Source organism: Astatotilapia calliptera, chromosome 12 (genome assembly GCF_900246225.1).
Source record: "Astatotilapia calliptera chromosome 12, fAstCal1.2, whole genome shotgun sequence".
Classification (NCBI taxonomy): Eukaryota; Metazoa; Chordata; class Actinopteri; order Cichliformes; family Cichlidae; genus Astatotilapia; species Astatotilapia calliptera.
This window is the reverse complement of record NC_039313.1, coordinates 3,057,636-3,080,256: the sequence shown is the minus strand read 5'-3', so window position 1 is coordinate 3,080,256 and position 22,621 is coordinate 3,057,636. Positions and strand designations below refer to the sequence as shown.

Here is a 22,621-nt window from a genome sequence, read left to right as displayed (position 1 = left end):
ATGAACTGACTGTGCCTGTGATTGCGCTCACACTACTGTGCTATTGTCGCGTTCAGTCAATCTTTCTGTATGCATGTTGCTTCTAGAATAGCGAACCAGTATTTGTCTTTAAAACCATTAAACCATTACTTTATATTCGATTATTTATTTTTCATTCGGAACGAGAGAAAAAAAATCATCCAACAATTCCAGATGTGCGCCTGATTTCGATGATGCGTGGATTACAGTGTAACGATAATAAGGCTGCAGCACATTGCTTCGATGGGTTTGCCTGAACTCACCACATCCTATACTAGACAGACACACAGACTGATAAATATTTATGCTTCTGATTATTCTGTGTGCATTATTAATTGTACGAAAACATCCCTCCAAGAGGATCTCATTAGGGTAGGAAATAAGTCAAAGCTAATAAAGCTCATAGTTGAAAAAGCACTTTTGAACATCATTCCCTATTTCCTCTCTTTATTCCGCCTGTGCTGAAGTTCATAAAATGCACTGTAAACGCATTCATTAGAATTAGTATTTCCTCAAACTGAGTTGACTGGAGAAATTGTGTGTGATTAAATATTAGCTTGAATATAATTAGCATTTATTAGCAAACTCTGCTATGGCAGATAATGAAAATCTTAATGAAATGCTTTGTTGAATTATGTGTCGGGGGTGGGGGTGTCGGAGGTTGATTTTTTTTATATATTTTTGGTTCCCCGCACACTTAGAGTCAGCATGCCTGAGCTCACAGTACAACATACATTTTTTATATTAAGTGATAATGTCGACAGCTGCTGTAATTGTAACATCCGACTAGTGGGCCCCTTCGCTGAGGCAGTGTTTTGAATCTGTCTGCTCTGTACAGCAGCCTACAGTTAGTTTAATAGGCTCCTCAGTCTGGTAGAGCTATTACCAAATCCAACACAGACCATTAGGCTGCACGGGCTTAATTGCACATTAATTGGATAATTAGTCCTGCACTTTGTTTTTCTCCCATTTTCTCAAATCTTCTCCCTCATTTTGGCAAGCACTCGGTCATTTTGTAAATTTGCCTTTTGTCATTACGGTTTTCGGCGCAACGAGAAAATGCAGTTGTCGATGCCATCGTCACGTGACTGGCAATTTGCCGTGGGGAGCACTCGCTCCACAGGGGGGTGTGGAAGCCGAGGTTTAGAGGGTCGAGGGAGCGCTAGGCTGTCTTCCTCCATGTTGACCCACAATGCACGCTGTGTTTGCATCTCCGCCTGCACAGAAACCAGGAAGAGGCATGCATTGTTAAATAGGCAACAACTCTCTAGGTCCACGAGGTGCATTATTTATGAACGTTTAAAAGAGATTTTATTCATCCCTTCCTCACATTTCTATTCCATTATTGTTTGTGCTCCAGGCATGTGTCTCAGCACTCTCAGATTGCTGCCATTAAATCCAGGGATCCATCGATGGAGTTATCAAAGTAAATGTTTGGCACATTTGATAGCGTTTGAAATATCCTCCTGTTATAAAGCTCTCCGGGGAGAAAGAGGGACAGGTCTTTCATGCAAATAGCCGGTTTTCTGATATCACATGCTGTCTAAATATCCACACTTATCTCAGCACTGTCAACAAATACACAGAGCACTTGCTTGATGTTCGGCTGGATGGGAAACGAAGAGAAGGCGCTCATCAGGCCAGACAGCACGTAATGAAATCATTATCTTAAATTTGCAAGCAATCGATCTAGCGAGTTCAAGGTGATTTTACTGACCAAATGGTAAACATGTGGATGGCAGATACTTAGAAAGCCAAAAATGTGGATGACGACATGTAAATTGATCTATTAATTTTGTAATTCAAAGCATATGAATGCAATTTTGCATTCGAGTAGATGGCGGGTGTGTTTTACTGTAAAATGACTTTGGGGAACAGGGAGGAAATGAGTAAGAAAAACAAAGGTAGTGATGAACTGTGAGCTGCTCTGCCTTAATGAGTACAGCGCTGGCGTCCTCTGCCAGACCCTGATAGGTCTCCTGATTAGACAAGTAAAGCTCTGTCCTTTATTATTCCCACAAGATGCAGCACTTGCTTTTGCCTCTGCACTAATAATAGCCATAAAGTGTGATCATTCCAAAGTGTTAAAACGCTCCCCATAAACATCGGTCTGTTTTCGTTTTGTTTATTATTCATCTCGTCCAATTACCATTCTAAAGGGGGAGTGTTTCTTGCCAGACGCTGAGGGAATAGCAGATTAAAAGGCAATGAGGAAACATCTGTGTCTTTGCTTTGCCACAAATCTGCATCTCATTCCTACCGCTGGCATTCAGATAGACAGCGCCTACAATGCAGGGAAAAAAGTAAAAACGCCAAGGTGCATAGGGCTAGCGAATAGAGAGAAGGGTTACCATAGAAACACATACCTCACATGGGTTTATGGGCTGCATCCTATCACATGCTATCAGGAATTACCATAAATCTTCTGGCAGCGAGGGCGGTGGTTAAGGTGCATCTCAGCAGTGAATGACAATGTGTTGATCCCCACATATCTGGAGAGATGCATTCAGCCTCTTTAAATCAAGAGGAAAATGGCATCAGATTTAGCTTGTGACAATAGAAAGATGGAGAGTGCCTCTAATGCATTTCCTTTCATGAGCCCGTGTGCAAACACATATTGAAAATCGCAAAGAAGATGCCGGCTGCTTTTCCTTTATATTCATGCCATTGTGGATGTGAGTGATTGCGAAATCAGAAACTTATTGGAAAGCATAATACGGCACAGAGACTTGTATTTATCCCCCATAATCTTTGACTTGGTGTCATCGTGCTTATTCCGTACAGTCACGGTGCGGCTGCCTGCACAGAGCCAAGGCTCGCACTGAGAATTGTGTCAGAGCTCAGTGGTACATCAGTGCAATTTCCACAAATGGCACCTTTCCCCAAGCTCCCATCCTCTCGACCTCTGGCGCTGAGTGACGACGCTGAGAGCATTATCAGATGTGTTTGAGCAGCTCCCGTCAGCACGACCCCGGTGGGCGGTACAGTTATCGAGTGACCTTTTCTGCATGGCTCCCTGATATTAACGCAAGCTCCCCGCCTTATTACCATGGGAACATTTCACAGAGTATTAGACTTAATAAATGACTTTTTTCCTCGGCTTCCGTCTCTCCTCCTCCTTCACCATTTTTCTCTCCATCCTCTGCTCCTGCTCCCCTCATCCTTCCTGCTCCTGAGCCGATAACCCGACCTCCCCAGGGGCCCGGCCTCCATAATCGCGTCAGTTCATGGCCCTCTTATTCCGCAGAATTGCTTAATTGGTATGTGTTCTACATAACTGTTGGAGTATTAGACTCACAAATGAAGGTTAGAACCTCAGTGCTTGTAATCGACTGAAAGAAATTGATTTGTGCTCAGCTGCCCTTCTGGGACGAGACTTTATGGTTCTCTGAAGAAATGAAGCTTTTATAATTGTGTGTTCTTTCCCCCCTCTTCTCTCCTCTGGTCTCTCTCTTTTTCTCATTTCCTCCCTGCTAACTGCTTTGTTGACATTCATCAAAAGGCACGATGCCAGCAGCTAAAAGGTGATATATCTGTCGTCCGTGTTACTGTGCATTGTGCGTACGTGACATAAAAGTGCTAAATGTGTGCTGTTTCTGATCGTGGTTTAAATACTGTGTCAGTGAATACGTGATCGTGCAGGCGTGAAGCGTCGTCATGCAGCATAAAAACTCATCACAGATCTTGCTGGGTTGTGTGATACTAAGATTTCAGATAAATAGCTCAGTTTAAGTGATTATGACTTTATTATGATCATGACTTTGTGGCTGAGTGGCCAGCAGGGTGGCGTGCATGAAATGCAATATAATGCTTATCAAATAAGGACATCATTTAGATTTTAGTCCAAAAGTGAACAAACACACAGTAAAAACGAAGGCCTGATTCTGCATTAAAAAGGGAACAGCCAAAGTAACTGTGGAAACTGTGTGGCAAAAGAAAAAGAGACAAATTGTCGGAGGGGCCACAGGAGTCAACCATCCCAGGTTACTGAGAGCAGCACCTAGCAGCTGATTATTAGTTGCCAGTGTCTGTGTTCTGTGTAATGCATGACAGCTCCCTCTGACTTAGGTGACCGGAGATTATTTCTGCCTGCTTTCCAGGTCGGCACACTCAGATGTGCTCGGTGCAGAGGTTTGCTCAATGCAAAATCACATTTCACGCTTGTGCTAATGTCACCCGGCAAGTGAAGAGGAGTGAGAACTGGCAGGTGGTGTTTACAAATGAGAACAGCCCGAACCACGAGCCACCCTGACACCAAATGCTGATTTGATTATGGAGTGGCATGTAAGAGTATATGAATGTATGTAGCAGACCAGGTGGCACATTAAAAGTAGATTAAGTGAAACAGATGAGCGTCACATGTTTTTTTTGTTTGTTTGTTTGTTTTGTTTTGTTTTGGGGGGGGTGTTTGTCCAAATGGATGTCTCATCCTGGAGCTTGATGAAGGATTTTAAAAACAAGGTGGTGGTTTGAGGGAAAGACTTAGTGTGTTTACTTGCGTTGGAATTATATTTAAAAGAGGAGAGCATGTTTGTTGCTTATTCTTCTTTGGGCTCATTCTTCCTCGTGAAGATGTTCTCTCTTTAGTGTCTTAGGTGATTCCTTCCCTTTAGGTGCTATCTGTTTGTACTGAGATAATTTCTGAGCTGAAAATGAGCACATTCACCAGCGCAGTACTTTGATGTATCTGCCCCTCAGTGATGTAAATTGCTCTTGAGTGCTTATAGCGTTTCATTATTACAGTAGGTTTGTATTAAGAACTGCAGTTCTTTGAAATTATAAATCTTGCAGAACTTTTCAGTTTGCTTCTAAAAAAATGATTTTTTTAATATATTAGCTACCTCAAGAAAGTCACTTGTGATTTACCATCTAACAAACTAAGAGGCAGAGGTTGCCACTGTCGGATCTTTTCTACAGTTACTAATCTGCAGACAACAGGAGCAGTTCCAGGCTGTACATCTACACCAAGGTTTAAAGTTTCCCCTACGTCAAGGATGAATAGAGTCCCCGGATCCAACAGGACAGCTGCAGCTGGACATTTTTAAGCCCCTCCTCTGGTAAAATATTTAATGTGCATCCATCCATAACTTTGTAAGTAATCCTGCTTACATGCAGACAAACAGACAAAGCAACGAAATCATAGACAAATCACAGAACCTCGACAAAACTCTGATATTTCGCTGGTTTCTTCATCTCAAAGCTCATCGAAATCTACCGTGAGGCTGCCAGAGAGGAAGGAAGAGCGTAGCTCTTTCATGTATCTGCACCAAAACAAGGTTTATGGGCTTGACACCGTTTCCACAGGATGTAACCCAACAAGCACATCATTTTATCACTGGAAAGCACTGCAATCAAGAAAACCAAATTTTTCCTACTAATACCACAGTTAGTCAGATCTAACCGACAGGATCTGCAAAGCTGAGCAGCTCCCCTGCACACCCCCACGACCACCCCCTAAGTTTGCTTGCCTGAGGGTGGTGCCCACAGGCGTGCTGTTGCTTTAGTGGCCTATGGGTAACTTTGATTGGACTGGAGCTGCATTTCTGTAGCTGTTGGCATGAAAGCTCTGCAGTTGGCTGGGGTTGTTTTTTATTTATTTTTATACAGAGGCTTAAACTTGTAGAAACAACACCATGTGAACTAATATTAATTTTTATTTGAGCTCTCAATAGCAAAGAGGATGAGGCAAGTCGGAACAAATCAGAAACGTACTTTTTGCTGTGGTTTATTTTATAGTCTGGAAAATAAAGACTTCTATCCTGAATCTTGTGCAACACATCCATAACATAATGTGTCGTTGCTCTCCTCAGCATAATCTTTTGACGCCACAGTAGCTGATTGTGAACCTGGATGACCCATAATTCTAACTATATGTGTGCAGTTCTTATTCTACAAATCTTGGCAATTGTTAGCAAATGCAAATTGAGCTTTGATGTCCTGTAGCAGCAGGCCCAATCCAATCCCCTAATCAACCGTGTGTGATTTAACAGTGCATCCTAAGCATTAGTATTCCAGAGCAGGATCCCTCTTGGATCCAGGCTAGGATTATCCAAGCTCTTAACATCTCAGCTAAGCTGGTTAACACCTGTTTTTATTGACATCTGAACACCATCTTCTTTGGTTTTAAAAGATCTCCCCTTGCTCTCACCAGCAGGTTAGTCTCTCTTCTTCTTCCAGGCTACAACCCACTTAAATGACCATTTTTCCCAGCACAAGTGTTGGTAGCAGGCCAGCAGCAGTACTGAAGAGATTAGAAGTTAAATCACCACATTAACATTCTCACAAGCATCATAATTGCATTCCTTATTAGAAATACAGCTGCATTAAAGTGGAGTCACTCTGGTGTATGATATAAATAACATGACCACAGCTAAGTCTTGTGAAGTCAGAGGAGGGCTTTTTTTTTCCAAGTCCTAGTCTAGACATGAGCTACAATTTCAAGAATTCCCCATTTTACTGTACATTTTTGTTCAAATTCTTTAGAGTAATTTGACAGGGAAGAGGGGAAAACAGGCTCTCTTTACAAGTTTATTACTCTTAATATTTCCTCTGGGGCCCATGTTTGCCCCAGTGTAACTGATGTAATATTCCATTCAGGCACTGATAAAGCCTGGGGGATTCTACTTAGCAGCGGCTGTAAAGTCCCAAAGAAATCCTCACACTCCCGTGTGTGCCTCTGTCTGTTTTGCCAAGGTCAGCAGGGGAAACTTTGAAGAATGTCCCAGGATTTGTCTAAATCATAAAGTATGGATCCTCTTAAGCATCGCAGGCATTAGAGCTGAGCCCTATCAATGATTCCATTAACCTAAATTCCAAACCAGGCTTCACAACATGACCACATTAACCTCACGGATTTTACCAAGCTCTTGATCCCCGGCTATTTAAAAAGACTGGAATGAATGGTCACTCACAATTGTCTGACTAGCAGCTACGTTTCCTGCGCCAGAGAAGGAATTATCTCTAATATGACCCCATGTTTATCTTTGGCCACGTGTCCACACGTTTTGTGGTTGTTTTTCTCCAACCTTACGACTATAACAGAAACTGATTAGACAATAGCAGCGGTGCTGTGCGAGGAGAGTTGACAAGGACAGAATCCCAAGCAGCTGATTTTTACCTTTCCTAGATGAGCAATAATCATTTCAGGCTAACGGTGCAGGGGCAAGCAGAGAAGAGGAAGAAACAAATGTCTGCCTTCATTAGGACAAAGGGAGGGTGAGCAGAAGAGCGCCTGACAAGCCAGTAACGCCTCATTGTCCCTGATCTCAAGTTTCATAAATTTCCACGGCTCTCGTTAAAGGACATGTCGCTGCTGTCACCAGGCGCTAACTCGTTATCTCCTCAATGCCGTAAAATGCTGTAATTAACATTCAACAACTGTAACCGATCCAGCATTTCTCCTCTCTAGCCGCTAATTGCCACGCTATTGTGCTTGCACATAAGTGCCCCTTTTGTATGTGTGCTTGTGGGTACACATTGCTGCGGTTCATTTTTGATTGTAAATAGAGGTGAGAAAGCAGCTCGCCTGAGCTCGAAGCTGAACCGCGTTCGCTTTCCTTTCCTTGCGAGCTTTCTAATCATTAAGTTTATGCTTCAGTCAAAGATTTAGTGTTTCCAGAAAATTTTCACCGACATCTGGACATTTTAAATGCCTTCTGTGCAAGAGTGAAATTCAGGCTTTGCCAGCAGATGCTTTTTTAGTAGACTCGTCACGGGCAACACAGCGTGTATTTATTACTGTATTGGAGGACTATTGGTTGAAATCACAATTACTGTTATTACAAATTTCAAGGCGATGTCTGCTCTTGGTTGTGAGGATATGGAGTGTGCTATTATTTAAGGCAATTCATCATTCTCCTATTAGCCATGCATGAGTGACCCTGCTAAGTCATATTCTTCACTTCATCATATACAATCTTGTACGGCTGCTACACAAGATCACTCAGAGAGTGCTGACTGCTCTTAATGACATCGTTTTGCTTTCTAGGTTTCAGATTTTCATTCATAGCTTCTTGTAGGTCCCCAGCTGTTTGAGCTCTGTCTTAGACAGATTGGTATATGCTTTCCTTTCAGCCGCTCCTGTCTGAACTGACTGCGGCAGCCATCACAAGGCCTTATGAATAATTAGTCTAGGTCAACTGATACTCTCCAGCTCCAGACACCAATGTCATCTACTCTGCCAGCACCAGCCAAAAGCCAGATTAACTGTGTGCAGTTCTTCTCAATTGAGTCAGTTAAAGCTGATGCAGCTCTTGTTATTCAAAGGTAGCTGGCTAGATGTAAGTCGATACGGGGCAACCCCTTGAGGCCAAGCGTGGAACAGGAGAAGGGACGTCAAATTATTGGTGTCACGGGGGCCACTTTTAGAGGCTACTACGGTGGTCTGTCACAGATATACAATCACCTGGTGCTTTGTCTGTGCTGCTGGGCCTTGGTTTCATTCTCCGGGGATTATGGCGAATGCCAGGGTAAGATTTCCGAGAGCCAGGAAGGCCCCAGGGGGACAAACAAAACCAAATTGTTGCGTAGTGTTTCTTGTCCAGGTTTCGTGTTCAGGTCAGAGGAGAAGTAGTGCATGTGTCTGGGGATGGAGCGGTGCGTTCACAGAATAGGGCTAAAAGCTTCATTGTCAGACACACGGCGTACTCGTCTGTTATGCCGCTTCGTTTTTTCGAGAGGAAGTATCTCTTCAGGTTGTTATGACATCAAGTGCCTCCATAGCAGCATCAGAGCTTCTCCACAAAGTCTTTGTGACTCTTTTTGAGGGTTAAGCAACTTTATTCCAAACGGTACCCTTTATTTTTGACTTTTAGGAAAGTCTTTAATAGATCGTTTAGTAACCTGCTGCTGTGTAGTTACCAGTCTGGCTTTTTTTCATGTTTCTCCTCACAGATCAAGTTTTTTTCTGCTGTCCGAGGCTTGAAAACTAAACGTGTATTTCACAGAACTAACTTTCAGTTTGTGTGGAGCTGTGGCTTAACCCCATATATAGATAAGCTGCTCTTTTAGCAACTCATGGCACCCTTGTGGTTTCACATGTTTGCACAATAGGCACATAGGTTGTGGTTTTTCTCAAATTTTCACAACGGCTCACCACCAACGAAACTGCTATAGCTGCAGAGCTTAAACTCTCACTGCCTGCTCGGCCTCCTTCCTGTTACATTTCTGTGAAAACGCCGTCTTAAATTTAAAATTAATTAGTCATCAAACAGATGACATTTTAAAGATTTTAAAATGCATCTGAACTGTGTTCACCTTGCTGCGAGAGCTTGGGAAGAAACAGGATATATTTTTGGCGAAATAATAAACATGTTGAGTTGTTTGCCTAGTGCTAAAATGCTCCATACGTCTCTTCATTAGAAACAAGCTTTAAACTCAGGCCATGGAAGAACCTGACCTTCTTTTTATATTGGTGCAGCTATTAGTGTAATAACCTTAGGCTCAATAAAGTATCAACGTCAGCTGATGTTGGTAAAGACACAAACACATCCCTTCAGCTAAAGTCCTAAATTGTGTACTTAATGCTTCTATTGGCTCTAATTTGACCTATAATATCAACGAGACCAGCTGAAGTCTTAAATGTCTTGATTGGACATAGATCTGGAAAAAATTATCTCTGACTGTGATTCATTTTTCACACAGCAACAATACTGACATGCCACTTGAGTAAAAAGAAAAGAAAGAAAGTCCTTTCACAATCACCATGAACAAATGAGAATGAATTCTCCTCGAGGGTATGGGGGGAGAAGAAGATGGAAAGTATAAATGAGGCAAAGTGTCATCATATGGCATTTTTTTATTAGATTGTTAAAGATAGATCTAATTTTAATTTGGGCTAATGCGAGGAACACTATCAGCCATTGACCAAGGGTGTCTTATGACTTACTTGACGTACTTTGCTCAGCAGTCTTGTGCTTTTACTCTGAACTTAAATGCAGACAGTGGGTCGTGCACAGGGACATGGTCATTTTAAGAGCTCTCGCACTCCCTGCTCAGTTCATGAACTTCAAAACCCCTCCTCTATCCTACAGTTCAGCTCCTGGAAGTAGTGCTATATTAGTATCTCCCAGAAAGCGTCGAGCAAGTCTTCTGCTTCTGTTTACAGCCTGTTCAATCACTCCGAGTACTAGTGGCATACTGATTTTCCTGGAAACACCAAATGCCACAGCCCATCCTGGCTTCTCGCTAGTAAGGTATTTATCATATGAAAATTTGGAACTGTCTGACTCGCGCGTTTTACTAGCCTTGTCCTGGAGCTGGGACTGATAAAATGTTGTAATATATGTACTGCAGTCAAAATGGAACATAAAAGTATCCCTGAATACTGTGAGATTTACACTCTGTCACAGGGAAGCGGTTACTTTTATGACGCTGTTGCACTGAACATAACTTTTGTAAAAATGGGTCATTTGTTTTTTATTTGTTTTGCTTTTTGTTTTTTGTTGTGTGCTTCAAGTAAGAGTCTAGACTAAAAGAAAAGCGACTCAAGTGTTGGTTTATTTTTTAGCATATGTAGTGTACTGTCTCCTCATATTGTGTATTTTATAACTCTATATAGTTCCAGTCTGTGTGTCTATGTGTGTCCTGTTCTTATGTGTATCCACTGGGGACCTCAAACCTTAGCCCAGGCTAAGAGCTGGTTTTCTGCCAGTTTTTCTGCAAGGCTACGAGAAAATTATCTGAGCTGTGTGGTTGCTCGTGGCACCCTAATGTAACATTAAGCAGGTTGACCAAGCTCATGCAAGATTGATGTCTTTAAGGCTGCACTTTGCATCTGTGACACTGACAGTAGGCTCTCGATCCCAAGGTCATAGGTCACATGACATCTTCATTACGTGACATAGATGCAGCCCATTCACCTAGTCTTCACAGACTGGAGGTTTCTGAAACATCTAGTGCAACTATTTAGAACTGCACGTTTACAGTGTTTGCTACCAACGTTATTAAAGTTAACATCACATTCATACAACAGACAACTTGTTGGGCACCGAATGTCAGCAGGCTTTTAATCATATCGCCTCTGTCCTCGGCTCTTTCAGTTTGCGCTCTTTTTCCAGTCTCTGGCTTCCTGTGACTTGTCTATTTACCCAACATCTCCCTCAGCAATGAGGAGCATTTGCTCATCAGCCATATTTAAAGTGCACGCAGGATTAACTCAGCTGAAGACTTAACGCACATGCACAGTCACCCCATGCTCAGTTTGCTGTTTCCAGGCCGCAGATCGGCAAACGGCTCTGTTAGGCTTTCCTCTCTCTTATTCAATGTCGCTCTGGGCTACCCAGGCCTCTACCTCCTCCTCCCTCGTCCTCATTTCGCCTGAATTAATTGAGTTCTCATTTTTGTGAGAAAGCTCACAGGAGAGCTGTGTGAGAAGAGAGAGAGGAGTGATAGAAAGAACAAGATAGACACAGGAAGATCAGTGGTAGTAGCCTAGAGGGCATAACTCTCCCAGAGGTAGGCAGTCACCACTTCCTGGGGATGAAGGAGTCCCTCCACAGTGACTTATATCTTTATCCTCTCGGCACTCATCGCTCAGCGCTTATGGGAAACGACCCGTAGGCTAGTGGTAAGGGTCAGGCAGATGGGCCACTTCAACCCTTCTGACTCAAGGGAGATTTCCACCTAATTTATGCTCTTTGTGTCTGTGACATTAAGAGAAAGGCAGGTTAAATGGTTTCTGATGAAATAATAAAAATACAGGTGTGTGCGCGTGTGTAAGATATACCTGGATTTTTATCATCATCATATAGTCAAGCTGTAATCCTGTAGCTCTTCTAGATACAGACAGACAAACTGGTAATGGCTAAATAACCGAACATAGTAGTGGTGGACAAGCAGAGGAAAAGTAGTGATAGATGCAGCTATACAGAGTGATCAGGAAGAAGGAACAGGAGGGTGAAGGCAACAGTGGTCCCAGTGGTAATCGGAGCATTCGGGCGGGTGACCCCCAAACTGGGCGAGTGGCTCCAGCAGATCCAGGAATTATATCCTACATCTCTGTCCAGAGGTGCAGTTCCAGGACCAGCAAAGATACTGCACTCCCAGGCCTCTGACAGAGGACCTGAGCTTGAAGGATAAATACCACCTGCAGGGCGAATGGGGAACTGAACATAGCAAGCTCACAAACAACCACATTAACAGAAACAGAAACCAAATGAGAAAAATCTGCTGTAGCATAAGTGAATGTAAATTTTAAAAGGTAACATCCTAAGCCAACATTGAAAATGATATGCAGTGTTTCCACAAAATAAAAAGTGCATAAAGCACCAAATATGTGACCCAACACATGTTACTAGTATAGAAGTGACGCCCAAACATGACTTTACAGTGTATTTGTGCCTTTTCTTGTACTCGTTACAAATACTCAGAATGGAAATAGCAGACGTCACGTGATATGCTCTCATTAACTCCAAACCATTGCAACTTCTTCCTTTGCAATATTCTTACATGGACTGACAACTTAGGTTGCTCTAAGTTGAGATAAACACTTGTCGAGCTGTTACAGCCAATCGCCTGCCTCTATTCCTCAATGTCACTGCCTTAGCACTCAATAATTCAAAGCATGGCGGTAATGAGCTCCCCGTAGGCCTTGTCCCCAAGGAGCCTCCCCACTGTGCCTATACTGTCATGTAGTTATATCTCATGTCAGCCTTCAAATCAATTACATTTCTATCTGATGGCTATGTAATTGCGCCTGATTGAGTTTTTGGCACGCCAGCCAAGTGTGTGTCTCCCAAACTCAAGCCAGTCAAAACAGAAAGCTTCGTCCAATGAAACTGTATTTCATCCTGATTGAGGCTGCTCACATGATAAGCACAACTGTAATTACAATTCTAATAACAATAGCAATCTGTGTTTTCTCATCTTTGTTGTTTTCTTTTCCCCTTGCTCGCCAGATGATTTTTTTGCCTCAAGGACAACGAGCAGTGTTTACTTTACTCAAAATGCAAAGCCTGATTTGATTGTTGGTACCATGCGCAATTTAGTAGATTAAATGCAAAACAGAATGCTTTTGTATAAATCTAAGTGTGTTTGAGTTTCACTTTGTTATAATGCAGCAGGAATTTTCTGCTGGACTTCACACCCACACAGTGCCTAATGATTTCTGCATGTTGCTTAGATATTAATGTCAGATATACAAGTGTGGAACTGCCAGCGGAGATCTGCTGGCTTAGTGCTGCATAATGCCAAGAAATGAGAAGTCGACTTTTGTCTGGAGCAACTAACTGACGCTGAGCTCGTTCTATTGACCCAGACTGGATGGATTGACAGATGACTGGATCGTCAGCAGACAAATGACGAAGAAGATGAATGGATAGATGGATGGATGGATAATGGGTGGAGGGATGAATGAATGAAAGAAAGCATGAATGGACATACAGATGAATGGCAGGTTGAATGAGTAGACAAATGTACCCATGGATGGATGGACGACTGGACATTCAGATGGATAGGTGGATCAACACAATACATGCCTGGGTGGACGGAGGGATTCTCTAATGGAGTAGTAGTGAGATAGATGAGAGGGAGGATGCTGTGGTTAGGTGCATCAGCAACTAAATAGTGATGAATAGTGGTCGCTGTCAGCAGCACTAAGTATAACAGACATAGTAAAGCAGCCTGGCTCATCCATAATCAGCAGACCCAGATGATTGTCTTCATGCCAGAAGAGAACGCACAAAGAGTATCTACCAATCTGTCTTTTTATCCTCACTTCATCATCCCTTTACTTTATATATACCCGCTTACTCTTGGTGCTCTTGCCCTTTAAATGTCTTCATTTATATGATTATCTTGTCATTTCTCTTTTTAAGGCCTTGCAGCTCTCCTTCTTTCTTGCTGTCTGTCTGTCTGTCTGTCTCACTCGCCCCAGCACCGTCTTTTGTGTTAACAGCCTTCTCTTTTTTTGCAGTGGGGGAGCCACTGGGTGCACATCTACAATCTTGCCTTTCATTTCATGGCTTCTGGAAATGGATGTTTTACTGCCTTCATTAAGGCATGCAGCAGTCAGCGCTGTGTTTTCCCTCTGAAGTTTAGCTCCATGAACCTCACCATTAGAGGACATTATGGCCCCAGATTTCAGGGCACAGTGGAACACTGTATAATTTGATTAGTGTTATTAATCAAGTGGAATACCGCTCCTTTCGCCCCCATCTCACTAACCGCCCCCACTCCCAGCCGCAGCCCCCTCCTTTTTGCCATTTCACTTCTGCGTTCAGACCCGTCAGATGTTCTCTTCCCTCTTCCTCCTCCCCTTATTCATACGCTTCTCTGTCACCTGCACAGCACGCATGCACTGAAATTGACAAAAGGCCGTACACCTTCCCTTTTAAAAACAGTGATTTACCACTTCCCACCCTCCAACCAGACCCTCTTCCCCAGCCTACACCGAGTTCTACCCCCCCCCCCTTCGCCCAGGACATAAATCAATTGAGATGAAAGTTCCATAATTGTGCTTGCTGGGAGGGATTTGAGCAAAATTGCACTATGAATTTTTTAAAGGGAATTTTTACTAGCTGTTCAGCAAGACTTGGGCGGCGAAGGAAGGTGAGGCCATGAGGATTTATGGGCCTGGATTCTTCATTACTGAAGTAATTTTCCTGCAAATGATAGTGCAGCACCCTGGAGGGGGGAGTGCTGCCCGCCAGGGAGAGTACAAACCTGCTTAATCTCTCGTGGAGAGAGCAGCTCAGAGCACTAATATCATCTGTAAGGGACTGGGGATCCATTTGTTCACATCTAAGCCACAGCCAGTGAATTTGTGATTCATATTAATTGATTGCTCAGATTTGTTCCAAGAGTAGCTACAAGTTGATTTCATTACCAGGACGAGTTTTTGTTAAAACTGCTGGGGAACGCGCTTTTGAAGATGAACTGTTTTCATAAAATGTGTGTCTTTCTGTGGTTGAGTCACTGGTGTCTTTCTGAGTGTATATCCATCCTCATGCCGATGAAGACCTGCTTTGCTAAGCTGTTGTGTTGTTGCCTTAGCACAGGTCCACCTTTCTCTCTGCATTTGGCCTTTCCTCCCTCCTCATTTTAACCTTTCTCAGTCCAACATGGCTGACGCTCTGTCTCCATCTCTTTAGGTGCAGCATGCAGCAGTGGCCCTCCTCAAGGTTAGTGCGTCCATGATGCCAGGTCTCATTCTGTATACTGCCTGCTGTCCATTCAATTTTACAGCTCAGTAGCTTGAGAAGCAGGGGGGGCTAAATCTGCTGCAAGAAGGAGAAAGAGAGGGAGGGGAGGAAGGGAGAAACCAAATTATTGTGCATCCTGTCACCAAGTGAAGTGTATCTCATTCCAGGCACACTAACAACTCAAGACAATTAGTCACTTCTCGCTAGGCTAGACCTGAGACTCACTTGATGGTCAAAAAGAGACAGGGCATAGAGGACCCTCTACTATGGCGAAGCACTGCAGCTGCATTCAGTGGAAAGGGCAGCAAGTTAGAGATAAATTGAGCCTGCTGCAGCATTTGTTTCAGCACTGAGAAAGAATTAAATTAAAGGAACATGGTTCCGGGATAAGTCATGAAGATCTGTACAAAGACCTGCACCTTAAAAATGTCTCTGATCCACAGTAATCTCTATCGGTAGCATCCGTCTGGGCTTTTCTGAGCCATTCAGTAGGATAAACTTAGTAATGTCAGTTATATACCACCTTCACTCCATCTAAGGTAGTTTGAGGCCAAAGATGAGGCCTGCCACCACATGCTCCTGAACAAAAGTGAAGCATGACTAAGGTGGGTGGTGCGTGGAAGATCAGCAAGTGGAATGAAGAGAAAAGTTTGTCCTGGGCCCTCTGGAGAGATGCAGCGTGACCAATTGAGGTGAAGGGGATGAATGAGGCCATTCACTGGGCCTAATGAAAGAGCTCCTGCTGGGTCTTGAATGTGGGTGGGCCCATCTGCACCACATAGGCGTGCTCAAACCAGTGACCTCGAAAATTACCCAGGAAAGCACTTTGGGACAGTCACCCCAGCAACAGGCCGAGGTCTGCATGGTAACCAGGCGCTTCAATCAGCGCCTGGCAGCTTCTTGAACAGCGCGAGTTTTCCTTCTGTTCTGAAAGAAGTCCGTGTGAAATCAACTCCAAGGGACATCCTCCGTTTCTTTTTAAAGGGGAGATGCCAGTGATTGTCCCATGTGAAAACTTTTCTGCGAGGTGTGGAATGCAGCCCTCAGGAGTTTTCCTTTTAAGACACAAAGCACTGTTTGTCTTAGGCGGCACATATACATATGTAGCTGAGTGTTTGTGCAGTTCTGTACACAGTATTTAATTAGGCTTCCTCAAATGCACAGTAACAGGTTTTGCGAGGCTTTGAAACAGTTCTGATTACAAAGATATAGATCAGGAAAAGCGATTCCCTCAAGACTCCTGGGAGTGGACATTAAGTTTACAAAGCATCTTTAAGTATCTGGTTCATGGGGCTTCATCTGTCTTATTTGGTTTAATATATTCAGTCTTGATGAGCCAAAGGCATGCAGGTCATTGAAGTTCCATTCCTGTCTCCGTTTCCTCATGGAACTTTTGACAGCGTGAAATGACAATCCGCCCCTGCATGCATCTGCCACGTCAAAAAGTAATGAGATTGTGCTGCTGGAAATATCACTACAAAGCATCAGGCCTGCACTTGGGTCTGACTGCACCTTCAAACAGCGCTGCCTGCCAGCTCGCCTGCCTCGCCTGCCTGCTGCAAAAGAAATGAACAAAAACAATCAGAATCAGAGACAGAGAAACGGCAAGGGAAGCTCCCCATGCTGAGACAAACGAACACGCCAGGGCCTTTCATCCTGAGAGTGATTAGCCATCCGAACCGTTTTAAAATCCTGCTTTGAGTGTGTTCCTCAAACGAAAGAGCTCCATTGAGGAGTGGTAGTGAGATGTTTCTGGCTGGGAAGCGCCAGTGATCTAGCCTCTAATTGTGGCGTCGCTGACAAGGCTGGTGTGGCTGGGAGCTTTTTAAGCGAGGCTTTTTGCTACGCTCTTGTTCCCTTCCTGTCAGATCCGCCACCAAAGGCACCAGGAAACAAAAGGGCCCCTCAGATTCTGCTCTTACATTCATCTGCCTATCGCTTTGTGCATAAATACAGACCTAATTTAACACATTAATAGTCCCTGATGCTAGTTTAATGTGACCAAAACTACATTATTTCCTGTAAATGCGTTGTCTGGTTACAGATGCAAATGTAAGTTGGTTTTCACACTGTAATTCCTGTCTAATCCTTGTTTTTGTAGCTTTCATGTTTTCCGTGTTATTACTGATCGAATTCTGAGCTTCAAAGACGATACTGACACATTGGCAATAGTTTAGTTCTGCAGCACAGAAGGAACAAAGACGTGTTCAAGGTCTTTAAGCAGCATTCAGCAGAGCTGGTAGGAGCTTATTTGGCATAGAAAACTTTTCGTATTCTCGATAGTCTTCAGAAGTCAGATTGTCAAAGGTTTGAGGTATGGCAGAGAAGCAGTTTGACAAATGAAAGAAACAGCGATGCTAGGAAGAGAACACAAGGGGAGCGTGGGTTAGGGAAAAAATAGGAAAGGATTTAAACCCCGGCTCATAAAAATCAGTATTATAACAACATTAATTGATGCTGCTGAGTACCATATGTGACGCCATATGGAATAGCTGCCCCAGAGGCCTGCTATAATAGACAGCCTGCAGTGGTGCACACAACTTGGCACATTTACAAACAAGGGACGTCCCATTAATATCAAACACACAGACTGAGCAAGAGACAGTGAGAGAGGGAGTGAGAGGGCATAGGAGGGAGGGAGAAAATAAGCAGAGGGAACCGATTTAGTTCATGTTTTATTTGGTTGCCATCTTTAGACCTTTTGTTTTTGCTCATCTCATGTTATCTTTTTTTTTTTTTTCAAATGAAGACATGTATTATATGTATATATAAATATGCATGTTCAAACCCAGCCTCTCTAATCTCAATGCTCCTTAATTACAGTAATAAATTGCCCCTCCCTTTTGGGTTGATCACATCACCCTCTGTCCGCCCAACGGCCACTCCCACCGCAGATGCCCAGTGTTCCTTTCATCATACACACACAGACACACACAGACACACACATTAGCAGATGAGGTGATGTATGGCACCTCGACAAAGGTGGCGTTAGAAATCTCTGTTTAACCTCCAATCTTGAAGCTGTTATTTACTGCTGGCTTAAGATGAGTTTCCGGTCCTTGTTCCTCGCAGCACTGATCCCGACATAGATTGTGTTTATGTAATGACAGTTAGAAATGTATTTAAAACAACAGTAATGAACAGAAAATTCATATTGGAGTTTTGAGATTCACAGCTTTTTATTTAGTTTCCTGTTATAGCGAAAATCTGCCAAGTGCAGTTCATGCATTCATACATTTTCATAGCTGAAAGTACACAACTAATCAGCTGATTCTTACTTTCTCGTTCTGCCAACTTTAGACATCACATTCTCCTAGTTCTCTAAATTATAATTTGATCACTTGTTAACCCCAAAAATGTCCAATTAACAAAGATATTAGACCAAAATCATCCCATTTAAAATGGCGAGAGTTAAAGATTTGCGAAAGAAATTATTACTGCTAAATAACAGTTTTAGCACATGTAAAGCACAAAACAACGTAAATTACAAAATTGCAACAAAACATTTGGGCAGTGAGGTGGCTAAAACTGCAGTTGAAGCTTTTATCCCACAAATCTGTGCAAATGTAATAGCATCATTACTCCTTTGTATGCCAGGGGCATCTGCAGACAGACATGCATCCAGCTACGTATAGCCTGGATGCACATCCATCCTTTATATGCAAGGCTCTTCTGACTCTTCTGACATGCCCAGAGCATGTAGGGAGAGAGAGAGATCCTTATGAAACTGAGTTGTCAGCCATTCTGTTGACTTTCATAGAATGTGAGGCGAAACAAGAATAGCGTACAGCTGTTTCCTCCCTGACACAGAGGGAGGCAGATGAAGAGCAAAAGAGGGGAAAAGAGAAAGAGGGAGGGAGGGAGGAAGAGAGAGCTCTCCGCTCTGTGATGTGCACTGATGTAGCTGGAGCTCTAGGTCAAACGCTGCCAGTGTTTTGTGTTCATCTTCGTCTCGTCTCCCCAGTGCTCCTCTAAATTATTCACAGCCTGAAGTGTGCAATGTGGCTGCCTCCTTCTTTCCTCTCTCCTCCTCCAGTCTAGATTCCTCTGTCTTACTTTTTTCTGTTTCCCTTTCTTTCTTTCTCATGTGACAGCTTGTTTCAAAATCCCCCCTCCCCAACCCGTCCCGCATCCACTCATCTACCATCACCCAACCATCTTTTATTAGTGACTCCATCTCTCGCACTTCTCCTTTCATCCTGGCTTTCTTGCTTGATTCTCCAGACTAGACTCAGTCATCCCTTTTTAGGTGGGTAGGCTGCCAGCTGTTAGTATCAACTCCTTAGCTGGTAGCTCCTGCTCTCACTCGACATCTTTCTGCCTCCCTCACATCGATCTCGTAGGATCTTAGATGCACTGGTCGGGTTGACAGCGAGTTCTCCCCCGTCTGATTTTCTTTATCTGAGTGACTCGTGAGAGAAAGTGCACGCTGAATCCTCAGACCAGTCTGTATCTCAAATTAAACATGTGCCTGTTAATCATTAAGCTTTTAAGAGACTACCTGTCCTGTAAACAAGAAAGAAAGTAACCGAGGCAAAAAAATCAATGACATGGCAGGGTTAGGGTCACGCAGTTGTCGTCCATCAGAGTTTTTAGTATTTGGTCCTTTATTGTCTGTGGGCGTGTCAGAATATAGCAGGCATTGTGGAAAAATAACACTGTTTTAATTGGCTGCATTATCAGATTTTATCCATACTGCAAAAGCCCAAGGGCAATGCACACACAGTACATCTGTCTGCAAGTGGGAGATTTTGTAACACATTATTATTGCGAGGTTAACAAGGAAGATGCAAGCACTGGTATCAGATCCTGTCTGGACAGCAGGGGTTGGAGGATGAAGTGTGCCCCTCGTGGCTACCTGAGGAGAGAGCAGAGCAAAGAAAGTAGTTGAATCTAGTTCCAGCTCTTGCCACAGGACACTCATTTGTAATTCTGTACCCTGCCTATAACGTTTGATCATTGCAGAGGGGGGGACGGGACGTAAGGGAGCTGAAGGTTTCGCCCTCGCTCTTTGGCCTCCCCCCCTCCCGCCGAACCCTTTACCCGCCCTCTTGCATTTGCTGTCACCCAGTATGAATGCCCCCTCTGGCCCGATGACAAGTCTAGCGTGAAATGCTTGGCTGCCCCCTGAAATTAGCAGTAGAGCCCCCCGGCGGCACATGCTTCTCATGACCAGCACACAGTGGGCTGCCGCCAGATTCTTTTCATTATGGCTGTGGCCTGCCAGCCCCCTGACTCTACCTCCTTCTGCCTCTTCCTCCATCCCACCCTCCCTCTCCTCCTCCTTCCCCCTGTGTGTCAGCCAGAGCTCAGTAAACAGCATCTGTAGTGCTCATCACATTACTGTCGTAGAGAGGAGACGGAGAGAGTGAGAGCCAAGTTCTCTGTGGGGATTGCTGTTATGCCTGTGTATCAAAGTGTCCGCATGCATATAAGTATTTGCATGCGTGTAGTATTTTATTTCATACGAACATCCACAGTAGCTCATATGTATATGCACATATATTGTGTGCTCATGTCTCTGTTGGCTTCACAGGATTAGCAAAGGAGAGAGAGTTAGTAGCAGTAGTACAGAGCGAGAAAGAGTCAGAGAGAAGGGGGGTAGCAGTACAGAGCAATGCCTGGAGGCTCAATCTGTTCCTCACTGAGCTATATCAGTGTTAGAGACGGCGGCTCGGGCCGCGGGGAAGCCTCCACTCGCTCCATCAAACTGTCAGCCAGCCAACGGAGCTGCACAGGGAGACTCTCAGCTGCCCCCAGGGCCAGTTCAAGTCAACATCCCATTTCCTTGCCTCCTCGCCTAATTTCTCCTACGCCCCGACTTAAATTTCCAATGCCCAGTGTCTGCCGCTGCAGCTCAGCAGCAACAGGCCCAGGGCCATGTCAGAACTCTGGGAGGTACCGAGCGTTGCGCGTGTGTGTCTGTGCACGCTAATTTCTGAAGGCAAGATAGCACTAGCTGCAGTCAGCAGAGAGGAGAAGGAGCTGCAGGGGCCCCATGAAAGACAAAAAAATAAAGAAATAAGTAGAAAAAATAAAAAAAACATAAATCAGTGTTTTATTTTTCTCTCTCGTTCTCCCTTACCTGTATGCCCATTTTTCTTCTTCAGCTATATTCATAACACAGTTGTGTATTCCCTGTCCCATCAGATTTCTGGCAGTTTCCTTTTTCTCTCTGAGCTGAATAAATGCTCCCTGTTCTCTCATACATCTGCCATTACTGTCTGTTTTCCCGTTGCCAAACTACTCCAAGGATCACACCAGCAGCCCAGCCAGCTCTGTCCCTCCCTCAGGGTTATCCTGAAAGCATGGGGAGCAAGGCAGTCCTCTAATTTAGTGAAAGGAGGCGGGTTATCATCGTCAATCTGTCCACCCCCCCCCCCACCCCATCTCCTTCTTGCTCGTTGACCTCACCAAATACCTTTCATAGAATTGAAACAGAGAGCGTCCAGGTCTCAGTGCTGTTTACGTGGACTCTGGGTAATGTTAAAGTCTGCTTAGTGTGGTCCCGGGCAAGAACTATATCTTTCCTCACCTCAGCTTGATTTACATGGCCTCTACTGGCTCTTTACTCGAGTGTGTCAGTTCTAAAGCAGAGACCACGGTGTGTCTGGCTAATGCAAAGAGCATTTTCTCCAACCCTGTCTTCTTCAATCCCCCTTCACTATCACTCTCTCTCTCTGCCCTCTCTCAATGGGCCTCTGTGAAAGGAGGTTTTGCTGAAGTCCTCTCTTGTTTGCACAGCCAATTCCAATGTCCCAAGCTCAAATATGGTTTTGCGTGAGAGCCTGTCTAGGTCTGCTGGTCGATATCATTTCTGCCCGGTAGAGCTTTTTCTCTCAATCTTATTCCCCGCGGACCCTACATCTTCACTGAGATCAATACTTTCCTAATCCAGAGCTCTAAGGCTGACCCTGGGTAATCAGCTGACTTCCCATGCTGCCTGCTGAGGAGGTCAGGGGTCAAAAGGCTGTATAGATTTGATCCTGTGATCAAATCGCTTTGCTCGGTGGTGCTTTCAGATACAGCTATTAGGGTCAAGATAAATTGCTTGATTTTTCCCTCTCCCTGGTTGTGAAAGTTAAATGCAGTGGTGTGTTTTTGCTATGAATAGCATTAATGCACCAGACTCCCGAAGCTTTTTACCCCATTTAGTTTCAGCATAGATACAAAATTATTAGGTTTATCTGATCATCCAAAGATATGAAATGAGTAATTGATTTTTTTTTTACTATTTAAAGGTTTTTTGAACACACTTGCATGATTACATATATATGTAACCAGACACCATCACAATGGCCATGTATCATTTACTCTACCGTTATATATATAAACATTCTATAGTGTTGTGCTTTGGTTCAGCCTGGTGCTTCACCACTCATCCATAGCTCTCATCGTCTGGAGCACAGGCCAAGTGCCTGGCCTGGAATTGCCAGTTCCCTTTCATTAAGCTTTTCCAGTAA

The 22,621-nt window shown here is 43.8% G+C and overlaps 1 protein-coding gene across 9 annotated transcripts in view; it reads left to right on the top strand.

The window, feature by feature from the left end:
• fbrsl1 (fibrosin-like 1) overlaps window positions 1–22,621 on the top strand; it is a 284,283-nt gene that overhangs the window by 167,407 nt on the left and 94,255 nt on the right. For 7 of the 9 annotated variants that reach the window (XM_026188504.1, XM_026188506.1, XM_026188508.1 and 4 more), the window contains exon 5: window positions 15,108–15,137. The exons of the other annotated variants lie outside the window; for them this stretch is intronic. In XM_026188504.1, the coding sequence (XP_026044289.1) occupies window positions 15,108–15,137 (30 nt within the window). The remainder of the gene's footprint in view (window positions 1–15,107; window positions 15,138–22,621) is intronic. 9 annotated transcript variants of the gene reach the window in all.